This window comes from Miniopterus schreibersii (assembly GCF_964146895.1).
Source record: "Miniopterus schreibersii genome assembly, chromosome: 16".
Taxonomy (NCBI): domain Eukaryota; kingdom Metazoa; phylum Chordata; class Mammalia; order Chiroptera; family Miniopteridae; genus Miniopterus; species Miniopterus schreibersii.
Genome location: NC_138116.1, coordinates 10832123 through 10850315, shown reverse-complemented (window position 1 = coordinate 10850315; position 18193 = coordinate 10832123). Strand labels below are relative to the sequence as shown.

General features: G+C 35.0%; 1 protein-coding gene across 1 annotated transcript in view; it reads right to left on the bottom strand.

Annotated features, from left to right (window-relative positions):
* The window catches only part of NSF (N-ethylmaleimide sensitive factor, vesicle fusing ATPase), a gene marked incomplete at its 5' end in the record, with an annotated part of 104771 nt that overhangs the window by 37623 nt on the left and 48955 nt on the right, over positions 1-18193 (bottom strand). Inside the window, 5 exon segments of the mRNA XM_081162848.1 lie at positions 99-255; positions 3486-3581; positions 10116-10303; positions 10504-10578; positions 11382-11547. Coding sequence (XP_081018974.1) covers positions 99-255; positions 3486-3581; positions 10116-10303; positions 10504-10578; positions 11382-11547 — 682 coding nt within the window.

The window sequence follows — 18193 nt, the reverse complement described above, 5'->3', positions numbered from 1 at the left end:
ATGCAAACAATTCATTTTTCTGGAATGTGCTACATGGCTTTGTAAAAGTGCTGCTCTTTTTTTTAAACTTTTAATGCCATCTCATAATTTCTTCTCACCTTCCAAAAGGACGCTAACCAATGGTGTGCGGTCACTGTTTTTGGTCTGCTGGACCAGCAGCTCTCCATCTTCTAGAACTCGAGTAACTGGATCACCCCATTTGATGATACCATTCATAATGTAACTTGCATAATCCTCTTGGTTTGTGCCAAATGCCTATGGAAGAAAAGGATTTTAAGCATTAGTATTAAAAATTAAAATAGTTAAAGGTATAAAAGATGAGTAATAATTCTACACAATAAAAGTGTTGAGCCCATTAATATCCCATATTAATGTAAAAAGCCTGAAAAGCAAAAGAACCTCCACTATTTTATAATTTCGCATTTCATTTTTTACCAAATTGGGGAGAGGGGGTGCTGCTTTGGGCGACTTAATGGAAAAAAACAATAGAGTCTAGGCTCAGATTCTACCAGAGCCCAAGCTGTCATAATCCCTGAGAAAGGGTATGTTCCAATGTGTTTATTTCTGTAAGAAGTACATGGGTTGTTTTCTTCTGTTAAAGCAGACAAAGACACTATCCTAACTCTTACTGTAGGTGTCATGGATTAAAATGGAAATGTAAAATGGTAATGAGGAGATCCTGTCCACATCAGCTTGGTGAAAGGAGATACAAGTTAAATGGCACCAAGGTAAGTATACGTGTGTAAATATAAGATTTTAAATGAGGCAGAAATGAGCAGTTGTAATGAAAGATTGACAGGTTAGGACAATAAAATAAAAGCAATTATTATATGTAATAATTTTAATTGTGCTCATTACATATTGGAGTATAAATCACATCCCTCTTCATTTTCAACTTCTAATCTCATATTGGAACTCCCATCAAACCAGCTGCCAAAAGCAGTCAATAACTTTAGTACTTAGTTATTTAACTGAATTGAATTTTCATAAGGTTAACAAGAAATGAGTAGGAAAACATAACCCAATGAAATGTAAAGGTCATATGTCTTGAGAATTTTACAAAGTTATTACATCCTTCACCAAGTTAATTTTTCACTACCCCGATGTACGGAATAATTTTAACTCTTCTTTAGAACTTGCACCTCACAGAAAATCATTCTTTATAACAGCGTCTCTAAACAGTATACAATGGTCTCATTACTCTATTACTTTGCCACCAAATCATTTCTCAGAGCTCTCTTTGGTCCTTGCATACACTAGTCCTTTGATTCCTGAGTACAAAGGAAAGTCCTCATTCCCTGGTCTGGACATGGTGCATTCAGTGGCCCTGTAAAAAGTTATAAAGGAAGAGCGTAATAAATACTGCTGTAGGAAATATGTAGATTGGCTGACTTTTGTCTTTAATTATTCCAAGTATATGCTCTAAGTCTCACAGCAGCAGCTTTAAGATACCTGAACCAGGAAACAGGGACCCTCCTGGGCTACACAATATGTGAGTCTTCCTTACTTATCCCATCACTTAATTTTTTGTTTTGTCCCCCAGGCTCTTGGAATAAAGAAAAGAAACTTATTCCTTACTTAACTTAGTTATCTTAGTTTCCCCTTTCTTGTAGCCAAATCAGTTGCCATTTAAAAATCTTGAAATAGATCAGTTAGGCTGGGCTATAATATTTTTGGTAACTATTACAAATGACATCAATGAAAGATTAAGCATTTCCATTGCTCAGTAACTTTTGGAAGTAAATATTTTATATTTAAAAGTCACAATGGCAACAAAAAAGTAGACAGGGCTAAAACAAACTTATTTTTATCTTTAAAGGGAATACTTGCAACAAATAATTATTTTCAAGACTATATAAAGAACTTACACGATCAAATAAAAATAAAGAATAAACATACAACAGTAAAACAGGCAAAGACATGTCTAGCATCTCATGAAAGACACTCATATGGTCAATAAATACATGAAGAAATACTTACCTTCGTAAGACCAAATTAAGACCAAAGTGAGATATCATCTTACATCCAACTGAATGGCAAAAATTAAGTCTGGCAATACCAAGTGTAGATGATGTAGAGTAAGAGGATCTCTTTTACATTATTGGGGAAAGTGCTTACTGTTTCAACCACTGCGAAAAGTTTGAAATTCTTCAGTTTGAAGTTGGACATTCATATGCCCAACAAACCAGCAATTTTATTCCTCAATATATATCTAAGAGAAACTTGTTCAAGAATGCTTATAGCAGCACTTGTTTGTAATACAAAAAACTGGTAATGTCCCAAATGCCCATTCAGAAAAATTGTGGTAGTCACACAATGCAATGCTATTCAGGAATGAAAATGAATGACGTACAGCTACAGAAAATCATATGGATGATTCTTGGTAATAAAATAGCAAGCCCCCCAAAATTATATGCACTGTACTTTATTCTACATACTATGTAGACTAATGACAACAGTGTGTCACAAACTGAAGATTAAGACTAATCCAATTCTGTGCACCTGAGGTTCATTTAAAAAAGAAAACCAAACATACATATACCTCTTTAAGAGGCCTTTCTGCACTTTGTTTTTGTACTAATATAGGACTCCAAACAATGGTTACTCAAGGAAAAGTAACCAAACATTAGTGGTTATTTTATGGGAAAGTGGGTTAATGACCTTATACTGTATTCTTAAAGCTCCAACTATGACTACTGAGTTTTGAGTGCATTAAAAAAATTTGACACATTATTTTTTATTTATTTTTATTATTATTTAAAAAATATGTTTTTATTGATTTCAGAGAGGGAGAGAGACAGAAACATCAATGATGAGAGAGTTATTGATTGGCTGCCTCCTGCATGCCCCCATTGGGGACTGAGCCTGAAACTGGGGCATGTGCCTTGACTGGGAATGGAACTGTGATCTCCTGGATCATAGATAAATGCTCAACCACTGAGACATGCCGGCTGGGTGACACATTATTTTTTAAAGGGCACTTAGAATGGTTAACAGTCCTTACAAACTATAGCAGTCAAAGGACCTAAAGGTATTGAGCAAGAAAAAGGCATGCCTTGGAGGAGGTTGGAGAAGGGTAGAGAGAGGAGAATATGAGAGTTAATTTTAAATACAATACATAACTAACACATGGAGGATGGATGAATTAGGATGAATTTTGGTTTCAGCAGCTTTGGACTGTATAAGAACCAGTGAGAAAACTAATTCTAGTTCAATATAAAGTAAGAACTAAAAATCAGAAAGTCTCAAAATGGGATAGTCTGCATTGTAAGATGGTGAGCTCCCTATCATGAGAAATATTTCAGTAAGCATAGGTTAATTACCCAGCCATCAGAGTTATTGTTTGAATGTTTCTAATACTAAGATTTTTTTATTTTTAAAAACTACACAGGATATAACCTTCCACAATACTGAGTAAAACGGCAGTTACTTTTCTCCTAAATTATTATTTTTTGGCTTATACATCACTCAATATTCATACTCACTGGTTTGATATCATTCTCCAAAGAAGCAAGGAAGTCACTCCTGGTCACCTGCAGGCTCTCTGCTTTTTCCATGTCCACTTCAACCTTAGTACTGGCCTAGTTAGAAATGAAAACAAAATGTAAGGAATTCTAAGATTTAAGAATATTTTCAGCCTAAGAATGTAACACCTGAAGATGTTTAAAAGCATATTTTCACAGACAAATAACACCTCTCTCAAATTCACAAACATATACACCTTTGCCCGAACAGTTCTACTTCTAGGGGATTTATCCCATAAGTATATTCACAGATGTGTGCAATGTTATATTACCAGGATATGGACAGTGATCTGTAATAGCGGGAGAGAAGAAGCAAATTAAATGTCCACCAGGCGGGTATCAGTTAAGTCAATCATGACACATCTGTACCAAAGAACACTGGGTAGCCGTTTCTTTCTAAATAAGGCTCAAGGAGGAGAAAATACATAAGGAGGGTCTCTAAGAACACTGGCTGTCATTCTTATATCAGAATAACCTTTGAGCCTTTATAGATACACAGATACCCAGCCCCACCCCCATCAGGATTTTGATTTAAGAGGGTCCAGGCATTTATGTTTTTATGAAGTGCCGCAGCTAATTCTGATGCTCAACCAGGTTTGTAAACCATTATTCCAGGAGACCAAGGACCTACAACTTTGATTTGTACTCATACTTTGTGCTTGAGAATCTGTGTGCCAGCTCCAAATATTCTGCTTACTGCACCTGGAGCTGACACTTAGAACAGACATCTGGAGAAGCATCAAGGCCTTTATCAGCACTTGGAGCTGCCTGGACCTGATGAGTGATTGAGATACCAGCACATTTTAAAATGTGACTGGGCTCTCTCCCAATAGCACCAGGCAAGTAAGTCTAATATTTAAAATGGTACTATGGTTTACAAAAAAGTTATCTTAAAAAAAATCTGACTATAAAACAAAAGTATGTTAAGCAACATCAATCTTCCATTGATTATTATAAAATATGAGTCATGTTCCTTTAGGAACAGACTGCTGAGACAAATAAAATGACAGTGTTAAAGAAGGCCTGTCCCACTTTTCCCTATACACTTTGGCATCCTTGAGTGTTCTACAAAGAGAATGTATTCATGTATGACTTCCATATTTTTAAAAAGAGAGCAGGTAACAAGTAAGATTTAAATAGATAGACAAATATTCTACTTAAATAAAGAGAACAATTAGCATTTAAATTATTAATAGGGTTTTCATTGGTACACATTAGGTATTCGATAAATATGGATCACATTTTTTGACATCTCTAAGTCTAAAAAAATTGTGTTACAGGAAACAAGCATTTTCCTGAAAGAATTATGATGTTTATAATATATAAATCTTTTAGCTCTATAGTTTATAAAGTATGTTCATATACATTATCTCATTTCATCATACCCATTGTCTCATTTTGTTCTTATTCAAACCTGGAAGTTTTCTTAAATTGAGGGTAAGGGTGATTTAATTAAGGGTAGATATACAATTTCCTTCCTAGGTAACCTTATATAAAGGCTTTAAACTCTGAGTAAGACTTTTTGACACATCTAAAAGAATTCTACAAGGTATAAACTTTAAGTTGAAAGTGAAGAAGCAAGCTCTGACAGAGTCACATTAAAATCCCAGTGAAGCTACCAGATCATTTTAAATGTCCTTTCCCTATACAGCCCTAACTTTTTACTAAGACGTTTTATATTTTGATTTCCTCTTATAATGAAACTGAAATGACAGAAACATATAGCAATATAAAGGGAAAACCTTGTCTATCTTTCAACGTTTGCCAAAAAATATGATAGATTTCAGGACTGAAGCTGGTGTGCAACTTGTCTTTTAACTATGAAGAAAGGACTTACCCAATGAATTAAAAGTGAATTAAGATGGATGGGGTAGAGTTATTTTAGAATAAGTTGGTTTTAGGTACTCTAAGAATTTCAGAGGTTACCTAATTATATACTATCAACAGTAATACAATTGTGAATTATTCCTATTCATTAAAATAAGTTTTCTAAGGCTTTCTCTTAGCTAATTTTTTACTATTTAAAAAAAATAGTAAAACCTTATTTTAAAAAATTCTACAATTCTGAATTTTTACTCATTCAGAAAACCTTTTCTCATTTGTCTGAATTAGTGTGATTTTCCCCTGCATTTTATTTATAACAGCTAATCAATATAGAAGAGGCAACATCTTTCAGCTTATACCTGCAGAAACTAATAAACTTGTATTTCAACACTAGCAAATATCAAGTGGTCACCCTTAAATTTCATAACCTTTTAAATCTGACCTTTCAAAGTTCTTATCATTCCTGTTAAATTAAGGGTAGAGTGACCTTAATCAATCAAAATTCTACCGAAAATAAGAAATAATTTTATTGAAGTTCTGCAAACATAAATCAGAGCTTTGATTCAGTTGTAAAGTATGTGTATGTGTGTGTGTGTCATCAATTTATTTCCTTACAGCAGATAAGAGCATAAGAAATTTGGGTTATGAGTCTTCTCTACCTGAAGTAGAAATTCCTTTCAAGATAAAAATAACCAAATGTTACATGAATTTCAGTTGACCACAAACATGGGTTCAACTACAAATGACATGAACATCAGGTGTTTATGACTGGATTTTCCACTTGTTTCAGGAAACCTGAAAGAACAGTTTAACAGGGAAGATCTGTTTAGTTTAGTCCACCTGACTTTGTTTAAACCTAAATCTTTTGAAAAGAGAGCAAAACCCACTAATAATGGCTTTTTATAATGCAAAGAAAGAACCCCATAACAGTTGAATTTTGTGTATCGGTTCCATACCAACTTTAAATCATAAGTTTCAAATTGCTTACTCATCAGTCACTACTGGTGAAGCGATGAACACCGACAGCAATGGGGATATTAAAACTGTATGCCTTTTGTTTGGCTGAGGAGTCTTGTTAGGAAAACAGTGTTTAAAGAACTTTTGACAATACAGATTTTTTAAAATGTAGAAAAGGGAATAAATGTTAGTGTTATTCTTTTGGGGGTGAAGTTAGTGTCTCACATAGCCTTCCCTTCCTTGAAATGCCTATAAGTCCCTTGTATTAGATATTCCACAGATACTGTAAAAAATTAAAAGCTCTTTGGTACAAAAGGTGTTGATCACAAGTCTACATGTTGCCTGAAGTTTAAATTAAAAATAATTCAACCACATGGAAAAAGTGAGGGAAATAATATCCACTACTTGCACTAGTTCTTACTTGTAAATCTGAAGGATAATATATTCTGTATAGTGGTAACCAACATATTAGCTTTGCAATTAGAAAAATGATAACAGCAAATAGTCAACAAAAACCAGAAACTCAGATATTGAAAAGGATATATATGATATCTCTCAAATCAGCCAATAATAACAAAAATGTGAAGAATTAACATTTATATGTAGTTTATAAAGCACTCCCATATACAGTATTTGATTTCATTTTCACAAAAATCCAGATGAAATACATAGTCACTGCTCTCTGACAGAGCAAAAACAAGAAAGTGAAGAAGTATAATACATAATCACACCTCAGGACTATGGAATATGTGATCTTTCCACCCTATCTCATTGCTTCACGTGTACACCTAATGCACGCTTAAAGAAAGCATGTTTCTTAGTGAGATGATGGTTTAGAAACATGCTGGGATAAGATTATTATGGTTAAAATGGCAAATAACAAAGTAAGAGAAAAATCCAGTGGCTAATGCATATGGAAAATCTGATAACTAATAAACTAGTTATTGTGGATTATATCAGGAAGTACTGATGTGTGGTCTGAGGTGAAGGATCAGTAAGGTGGGCAACAATTCTCACATCATTTATACAATTTTTTTTGAAGTCACCATCACTTCTTACCAAGACATTTCCTATAGCAAGGAGAGAAAAGAAAAGAAAAAGAAAGGAAAAATCCACTTCATAAAGAACCTAATATTACATTCCAACCCTATCTAGACCTTTGGCTTTTTTAAAAAATGCAATAGTACTAGTATCTTCCTCCTATTGGGTCTAAAGAGGTTGCGAAAGAGGATTTTCTTATCTATCTAAAGTGGCTTCCTCCAGTATGGCATTCTTGATCTAGAACAAAGTCATTTCTATTATGTAGGGAAATTATGACTTACAGATAGAGTTTTATTCAGAATACATATATAAGTTTACTAACTTAAAAAATATTAACTATCTACAATGTTCTCAATATTTAGACCTATTTGAGATACTGTGGGAGATGAATAAGATACAGACTTAGAGTCTAGAATAGGGCTTGGCAAACTTTTCCTGTAAAGAGCCAGATAGTAAATATTTTAGGCTTTGTGGGCCATGCAGTCTCGGCTGCAAATACTCAACTCTGTCATTGTAGAATGAAAGCAGCCACAGACAATACATAATGAATGGGTGTGGTGGCTGTGTTATAAAAAACTTTATTTGGCCCAGCTGGTGTGGCTCAGTGGTTGAGCATCGATCCCATGAACCAGGAGGTCACAATTCAATTCCCGGTCAGGGTACATGCTGGGGTTGCGGGCTTGATTCCCAGTAGCAGGCGTGCAGGAGGCAGCCAATCAGTGACTCTCATCATTGATGTTTCTACCTCTCTCTCCCTCTCCCTTTCTTTCTCTGAAATCAATAAAAAAATATATTAAATACACACACAAAACTTTATTTGTAAAAACTGGTGACTGGCCAGATATGGCCCATGGGCCACAGTCTGCTGATCCTTGGTTTAGAGCCATTGCTAGAATATTCCCAAATAACTAGAACATACTCAACCTAACTGTTCAGGCTTTTATTATTTCCTGTAAGAACTGTTATAAAAGTTCCTCTCTCTTGTCTGTGTCGCCAACTCCACTCCCCTAAATACTCCACTCGACACAGCTGCCAGAGTGATCTTATGTTTTAACACTATGTAACTGCTATTCTTAAAACTCTTCAATGGCTTAGCACTACTCACAGAAAAAAGTGCATACTTCTTAGCACAGTATAAAAGGCTCTTTGTGCTCCATCTCCTGCTTTACTCTCCTGACTAGTCTCCTCACAATATCTCTACCACCCCTCCCCTACCTTTTATGCTGAAGCAATACTGCATTACCCTAACATATCATGCTATTTTGTGTCTCTGTTCCTTTGCATATATTGTTCCTTCTACCTAAAATTACCTACCCCACCAAGAGACACAGAAATTCCTCTGTGAAGGTTCTTCTCATCCCACAAACTGACCACATTTGACACCTTTCATTTCCTCACCTTCTATGTGGAGGACAGACAGTGAGCTGCTCAAAGGTAGGCAATTTACTTCTTTGCAGCTGTAGCATTAACCCCTAGCACAGTGTCTGGCATAGAGGAGGTGCTGAATAAATCTATTTTGAACCAAAGTCAACTGAAGGTACCATTAATGATACACTACTCTTTCAGGAAGGAAGATAATACATCATTCTTGGAAGAGACAATCAGAAAAGGGTTGAAGAAAATGGTGGCATATGAACCAGGTATTGAAAAGATAAGTAAGCAGAGAAGGTAAAGACTCTCAGTGAAGGGAAAAAGAGCAGAGAAGTGGAAAAATAAATTAATGTCTGATGATCAGTGAGTATTTTGGTTTGACTAAGGTGTAAGGAGAATTGGGAACACATCTGGGAAGGCTAGCCTAGCATAAGGACTAGTGGACCTTAAAGACAAGGTTAAGAAGTCTGTTCTTTGTTCTGTAGATAAAGGTGACTTGCTGAAAGTTGCTGAAGGGTAAATAGTATGAAATAGGAAGATTAATCAAACAGAAGGTAGACAGTGACACTGAGAACTGAAATATAGTACCAAGATAGAACTGGCAAAATTTGGCAAATGACTTGATGTAGGACACAGTAGAGTGACAGCAATCAAAGATAACCCTGAAGTTTTAAGCCAGGCAAATTGAGATATCAGCAAAATAGGAGCAAAAAATAAAAAAATTTAAAAAGACAGCAAATTTGGTTTTGGAACATAAAATGAGATCTGATAAAACATCCAGGTAGTTATAAATCTGGGAGTCATCTATCTATAGGTGATAACTAAAACTTGAAGAGGAGAAGGATGGGAAAGAATCAAATGTACATAAAAGTATCCCCGTATGTATTTCTACCAGAGTATCAATACATTATTGTACTAATATGCAAACATGTCCATTTCCCTGACTCTGAATTCCTTGAGGGGAGAGGTCATGCTTCATTATCTTGGTGTCTCCAGTTTAATACCGCAAAAATAGCAATTATGCAGTACATTTTCTTAAAGAAGCAGCCCCCATAATTCTAGAATGTAGAAAATCCAACTTCCTATGACATGTTATAACTCAACACAGCACAAAGATTTAAAAACTTCTTCAAAATCTTCATCTTCACATGTATCAGATGGTGACAACCTAAGGTAGATGGGTCAGTGGTCACCATGGGGCAGATGCTACCATTATGTTTCCTGCTACTCTGAGGATTTAGCAGTTGATAGTCAATTCTTATTCCTTTTACCATGAATCCTCTCTATCAGAAGTCAGCACCACCCCAGCCCTTGGTATGCTTGAAGGGAAAGAGAAAGAACACTGGCACAGTATTTACAGAGCTGCAGACTCCTAATCTATTAGTTGACTTGACTGACCTTAATGTGTCTGTTCATAGCAGTGGATTGTGCTGCTCGCACCAGACCCTCCAGTTCAGCACCGCTGAAATTCTTGGTCTCTACAGCTAGCTCTTTAATGTCTACGTCAGCAGAGAGTAACTGATGCCCTCTCATCCTTGCTGTGTGTATGTGAAGGATCTGCAGTCGACCTTTCTCATCCGGTAATCCTGATAAAATTGAAAATACAGTAGAGATTATTGTATCCCTAATGCTTTTCTTATAGGTACTCAAACATGTAAACATCTGCTTCTCATGCTATACAACTTTTCTCACAAACATTAAATCATTGAATGATATGCCTTTATTCCTGCTAATGAACTCTAAATACATCCCCCACCCCCATGCCATCAGTGACAGGTCTACTTACCTATTTCCATTTTAACTTCCAATCTTCCAGGTCGAAGGAGAGCCTCATCTATCAGATCTGGTCTGTTGGTCATTCCTGAGCACAGATGTTAAAACAATATACAAATGATAAAAATAAGAGAAAAATTTCCTTCAATATATGTAAGAATAGTAATTTATCTTAGAAGCTAAGAGGACATTTTATAAAAGTCAAATAGAAAACCAAATTATTCTCAAATAAAAATACCATTTGTTCTTGATCTCTTCTAATGAAAATACCTGGAGACTTTGCTTTAACATTTCACTACTGTACAAGCCAATGGAATACAAATACAATAAAAACTTCAAATATTTAAAAAGAAAAATTAGGTTCAGATAGGGTAAGTGACCTGTCAAAGTGAGAGAAGGACCATGTGAACATGATCTGAGACCAAAGTCCCTTCCCTTTTTTTGTAGGCCAATGGTTTTCAACCTTCATAAACAGCAAACTTTTCCCCCCGATGTCATCTTAAGAAGAAGCTCAGTACATAAAACAGTTAAAAGATGGAGTTATAACAGGGATGCATGATCTGAAGCTCACTCTGTGGCCCTCACAGACCCTGAAGCTCCTCTGATGACCCTTGGAGGCCTACAAGATCAAGTTTGAAAACCACTGCATTACATTGTACTGCCTTTTAAATCTGTGGGTGAGCTATAGGCTAAGCCCGTGAGTTACTAAAACCCATCTTTCATTTGTCCTGTTAAGGCTAGACATTAAATTAGTCAAATTCTTCAATATCACTTGATTCTAACTTGGAAACATTGGCAAAGTAGTATAATTACAACCTACACAGATCTTAATTCCCAACCTATGTGTCTAATGTTTTTGAAATCATAGCACTTTTTTCTAAACAAACATACCAATGACTAAGATGTTGTTCAGCTGCTCTACCCCATCAATTTTGGACAGCAACTGGTTGACGACAGTATCGTGGACTCCCGTGCTACCAGCCATGCTCCCTCTCTGTTTGCAGATGGCATCAATTTCATCAAAGATGATGATGTGCAGACCACTGTTAGCACCAAGCTAGTAAGGGAAGAAATTATATTAAAGGTCAAATAATTTGAATATATTATCAAACTAATCAAAAAAGCAAAGCTTTCCATAGATGGACTTTGCTCCATGTTGACTAATAAATATAGCAAGTCTAGTCATGGTTGCTGCTCTCTCAAAGGTGTTAGAACTGCATTCTCAGAATTCTGCAAACTGCAAAGACATTCCAGAACCTCTTATTTAATAGCCATAAAACAAACATACACATTATATGCTAGTGAAAGTGAATAGTCCATCATATAACTAACTGTTCATTTACACTCATTTCTTACCTCACTATTTAAAAGAATTCTTATATTTATCAGATGCAAAGTCAGTGGATGGCAACTCCCTCCCATTTTCCCTGACTTTTGGTGAGGAGATCGTCCTAGAAATAGGTTTAATGTTCATTTGTTTGTCACATTATATAGCTAAATGGTAACTCCACCCAGAGGTCCACTGGGAATTTGGGAAATGGGGTAAGGAATTAAATATGATTCACATTCAGTTCTATCACATGAAAACAGATTATTTTTTCCTAACAGACACAGTTTATAAAAAGAATACAGTGAAGGGGGTGCTGTTTCTTCTGCATAGTGATTTCTGTTTTAGTTTATTGGAAATAAGAGTCATTGTTAAAATAAGTTATATATTTTAAAACTTTAATGGATGCAAATACTTTTAAATTCTAATAATTAATTAGGTTTGGTTAAATGGACCTTCTATCATTTTGTATTTAAGGAATTAAGTCCCTTATTAGTAACCAAAGGGAGAAGTGCTCTAGAAATTTTCTTTTTTTAGAAAACAAAACTGTGAGGGAGTAACAAAACAAAACAGATAAGAATGAACAAAACCTAAATGTGACACCATATGGATAATATTAAGATGGGCATAGTGAGATTAAGGATTAGATATGGTTGGTATTCATTAAACCTCTGGCAAGGATATGATTTTTTAAAAATAGGTTTAAAACTTATAAAAGTATCAGAAGTTAACTGATCAAAAGTTGTAGAAATAACTTAAACTATATTATATTACCTAAAAATATCTGTTGTTAACATTCTGCAGATTTATTTCTATATTTTAAATTTATTTTAATTACAAAATTGGGAACTTATTGTATCCACTATTCTCTTGAACATTAACTATTCTTTGAAAACAATTTTAAATGGTTATTTTAGTTTCTAATTGCAAAATACATGACAGTATGAAAATTTGGAAAAACACCAAAAAGTAAAGAAATCACAATCACTCAAAATTCAACTAGCTAGAAATAACTAACATTATTAATTTGATGCTATGTAAATAATTTGTATCCTGCTTTTTTTCAGCCCGGACATTACCCTAAGCTGCTTCCCATGCCTATAAATACAGCTATACAATATGATTTTTAATGGCTACATATTTCATTGTATGACTGGTTTTATAGCTTAACTCCCCTGCTCCACATTAATTCCTTGCTACAGATCTTTAATAATTTCTAAGTTTTCAGTATTATGTATGCTGTTGCAATGAACTTCCCGAAGACAAATTGTTAGATGCCTACAATATAGGCAACCTGAAGAAAAGGGGGACCAAGAAAACATGACAGAGATAAATTAGATGGGGTCTAAAACAAACCTAAATATATAAAGTTTTTAAAACATCAAAATCAGATGAAATACTGTTTGACCCAGCAATTCCACCCCTTGGCTCACAGCAGCTCTGCTCCTAAGTGCCCCAAACTGGAAACAACCTAAATGCCCTTTAGTGGATGAATAGACAAACTGCAGTGCATCCACACAATGGACTACTACTACTCAGCAATAGAAAGGGATGCTTGAGACCTGCAACGACTTGGGTAAATCTCCAAGAAAATACGCCCCGTAAAAGAAGCAAGGCTCAGAAGCTTACATACTATGATACCATTTATATGACATTCTTGAAAAGACAAAACTATAGGGATGGAGAACAGATCAGTAGTTACCCAGGAGCTGTTAGCAAGGGAGAGTGACCATAAAGCGACAGCCTGAGGGAATTTTTGGGGGTGATGTAAATGTTCTATATCTAGATTTTAATGGTGATTACATAAAATTATACACATGCTAAAATTCATAAAACTGTACACAAGAAAGTCAGTATTATTTCATAATAATAAATAGAAACACAAATAAAATATCTTATAAGATGTTCTATCATTCATATTCAGAGTATTATTCATTCTCTAATGCAACACTATGCAAGATAATTGATAGTCATGTGCTCATCAAGTTTTCCAAAATTTAACTAGGTTTTATTATTTTTTTCCTGAACATTACTTACAAATTGTTCTCCTTCCACAAATGTTTAAAAAACTAAATTCAAATCTGAACATAATTTCTCAATATCATATTTATTGAACAGACGTCTGATGATAAATGATAGCTTGCTGTTAAAAAAAAAATTCAACACCAAAAACTATTCATCTTTCCATCTGTAGAGAAGACTGAGGAGGAGGAATTGGAACTACCACCTTAGCTTTGCCAAACACTTCTATGTAGGGTATTAATTCTTGCCGTCTTCAGTACTAAACAAGGACACTCCTGTTTGTGACTGAAAAACTGTGGGATTCTACATTATTTTTATAAGGCATTTTTATTCAAGGTTGTCTTCCAATAGAGCATGAAACAAAAAGCTGCTATAATGTATGAATTTCGCTGTCAATGTGCCTTATGTTGCCACTGGAATCATGACTTCCTTCTCAGGCCAACCTCAAAAATCATCTCTGTGGAAGGGAAGCCAGAGACAATAAGAACACTGTGTTTGATTAAATGATCACAGGAGCAATCTGTCCTAAACATAATTCAGTACAATTCTGACCTTTTCAGAACCTTACTAATCTTGTGACCTGTCATCAGGTCCCTTTCCCCAACCTAGTCAGTATAATAACATCAATTTTTACAGGTGTGTTACTTAAATAAAGCCAAGTTCTTATTGCAATAAATCAGGAGTCAGGTAAGGAAGATGTCAAAATTAATGTTCACAGATTAATAGAGCTGAATCATCAATAAACCCTTTACCAGAGTTTAAATTTCCACAATGCAATCCTCTTCAATTTGCTGGCTTCTAGCTCTATTCTTACCATCTGAAAAGTCTTCCCCCATAGAAACAGAGCTGATGCTATTGAGCTCCTGGCAACAGCCTTGGAGAGCCACAGTTCTATATTTAACTAGTTTGACCTATATGCAAGTGTTCACCTCTGTCAGCCTGGACTGGCCAGAATCACAGAGGTGATGCTTTTCTTTATTATGTAACACACATATACCCTCCATGGGGTCATTAGTTGAGTATACCAAGCCATTTCTGGATGTAAGAACTGAAAAAGGTATAACTGAAAAGGCTGGCTATGATTAACACTTACCTAGAAATTCTCTGCCAACTCAATTTTATCATTAATAGTGTCATATTTAAACTGACTGCAAGTTTATTTCTAAAGATTGCTACTTCATGACTTTTTTTTTCTTAGAAGTCTTCCACAGACCAAAAAGGAAAATATATTAAAAAAAATAAAATAACACTTATTCTATCTGGAAATTACCATATGGGTCTACTGGATTTTTTTATGAATCTAAGCTATACTATGCTACTTCAACATTCTAGAAATTATCTCATCATTACTCATCAATTACCAACTATGCCAAAAAAAGATTAAGACAATAAGAAATGAAAGAATGATGAAACTGCTTAGAATGATGCAATAGTGAAATAAGTATCGCTATGACATCATCCTTCAGTTTTCTTAGTGTTCAAAGTATTGCATCATTTTTCAAGAAGGTATAAAAGAAGTCTGGAGATACCATTCACCATTTTTATTGCCTGGTTTTAGTTTTAATGGAACACAGTTGAGAACTTAGATGTTTTAAATTCTCTGGCCATAATGGCAAAAAAAAAAAAAAAGAAAGAAAGAAAATTGATAAAGATATTTCACAGTGATATGAATCCAAAGATGAATGCAAAGAGTGAGATAGCAGCATTTGAGACTCTAATGAAGATGGTGAAATTGATCATTGTAAGTAAAATCTCAGACTACGACATGCCTTCAGGTGATGATATTCTACATAAATTTTCTCAAACTCAAGAATGAGTAAATGTATTTCTAAGGACAAAAAGAAAATATGACATTTTCACCCAGTTATTTGTTCAAGAAAAAGTCTTCAATGTGCTGTATTTTGTGACAAGAAACTTTGCCATTTCATTTTTCTAAAAGGACCCATGTCTACTTCTAGTTAATCCTTGCTCCTATGGTGTGGCCCTTCAGTGTTCCAACTCAAAATGGGGCACATTCATCAGGTGTTCCCTCTTTGTGGGCCATAGGCTCTAATCTCTGCCCAGTACTCCCACTAGCTTATCAAAAGGGCTGCAAAGCTGTTTAGCAGCCAACTCCAGAACTGGCTAATATCTCCAGAAAAACAGTGACCTTTTTTCTATGAGCCTCTATAAACCAGGGCCTTTTTACCTGGGCCTCCGTTCTACCCCTAGATCTTGTCAGTTCTTTGATTCCTTCAAGCAAAAAATAATTAAATATTTTGTTGAGCTTTTCTGGTGCTCTTCAGTGGCAGGCATGATTCAAGTTACCTAATCTGCCACTACCAGAAGCAGAAACTTCAGATTTTATCTACATTTTCACCGATTTCACTGCTCATCATTGCTTCCTGCACCCACTGTTTCCTTCTGTGTTCAACTTCCTTCATTCTCCTTCATATTCTTCCAGCAAGCTTCTGGGACTAGTTAATTCTATTAGTTTTTGCTTGAAAAAATATCTTTATTTCATCTTTATTGCTCAATGAGAATTAAACTGGCTATAAAATTTTAAGTTGACAATTATTTTCACTTAGCTCTGTGAAGATACTGTTTCACCATTTTCTGATCTCTGTTGCTGTCATTGAAAAGTTTGCTGTCAACATATGGACCTCCCTTTGTATGTCATCATCATTTCTTTTTTGTTTATATAAGATGTTTCTCTTTTTTCTCTGGCATTCTTGTTTCACTACAATGGGTCTAAAAATAACTTAATTTTTATTTATCCTATTTGGGCTCATGGTGCTATGTGAATCTGAGTATTTATGTTTTATCAATTCTAGAAAATTCTCAGCCATTCTATCTTCGAATATTGCTTCTACACTATTCTTTCTATTTGGACTTCTCACTTTAACCTTTTAACTCAACTTCTCTTTCATATTTTCCATCTCTTTATCTCTCTGTGCTACATTCTGGGTGATTTCTCCAGATCTATTCTTCTGTTTATCACTTCTCTCTTCAGCTGAAACTACGGCTTGTTTAACCTAGTTGCTGAGCTTTACATTTTGATGATAACATTTTCCATTCATTGAAACTATTTCAGCTTCCCCTATGAGAATCTCTTGTGGACTGGGCTGTTGGAGCATTCCTTGGGGTTTGCTCATATTTAACAACCTTATGGTATCATTAATCCAGGATTCATTTTAAAATTATTTTCTCAGCCCAAGACTCATAGACCATAGACCCAAGGCCCAAGACCATAGATAGAATGCTTTTTTGCTTGTTTGTTTTTAAATCCTAAGCATGAGTTAAGGATCCACAGTTTAGAGTGGCCATGAGAGATTCATCAGCTCCCACTTCAAAACCCAGGTAGACAGTTAAGTGTTTTTGTTATTTCTCTGTGCTGGTAGGCAGATATTTTCTAGTCCATTCTTTTCATTGAGGACACAGCCCCTTGAAGGTTCCAGTTCCTAGTCCATACCTTAAATGCAAGGACTCATTTTCTGCCCCAAGTGGTGCTAAAACCCAAACTCATACTTTACCAAAACCAAAGCTTTAGCTCATATTTTTATCATTCTAATTTTCAGAGTTTTCATTTCTGGAGATCTTCTTTTCTTTCCTGAGAGCTCAATTATGCATTTGAAATGATTTATTATATTTTACCCAGCATATGAAGGTGTTTGTAGAAGGAAGGTTTCCAAGTTGCCTACTCTACTATATTGCCACAAACAAAAATCCCATGGCATTATTTTTAAACACTCTGTCAATGAAACAAATATGTAATATTAGTGTATTAGTCTAGGTTTTCCAGTGTAACAGAACCAAGATCCACCCTATTAGTCACCTGAAAATATACAGATGTACATGTAGATTTATATATCTAGAAAGAGATTTATATTATACCTAGATCTCTATTTATAAATCTAGCTAGCTAGCTATATGGAGATTAATTGCACAATTATGGTGGCTGACAAGGCCCAAGATCTGCAGACCTTCTGTTCTATTCAGGCCTTCAACTGACTGGATGGAGCCCATCCACATTAGGGAGTGTGATTGCTTTGCTCAGTCTGCTGATACAAATGGTAATCTCATCCAGAAATATCCCCACAGAAAACACTCAGAATAATGTTTAACCAAATGTCTGGGCACTCTGAGGCCTAGTCAAATTGACACATAAAATCATAATTAGTAAACTCTGGTTCTATTTTTAATTACTTTTATTTTTCTTCTAAGACCCAAATCAAGCCTGCCTCTGAGACCTAACAACTCATACCTGTCACTCTACAACTGAGCTGACACAGTGATAAATAAGCTAGCTTTCTGCCCGTGGACGTAACATAAACACAATTCTACAAGTCCCTTTATGAATTTAACTTCTCCCTTT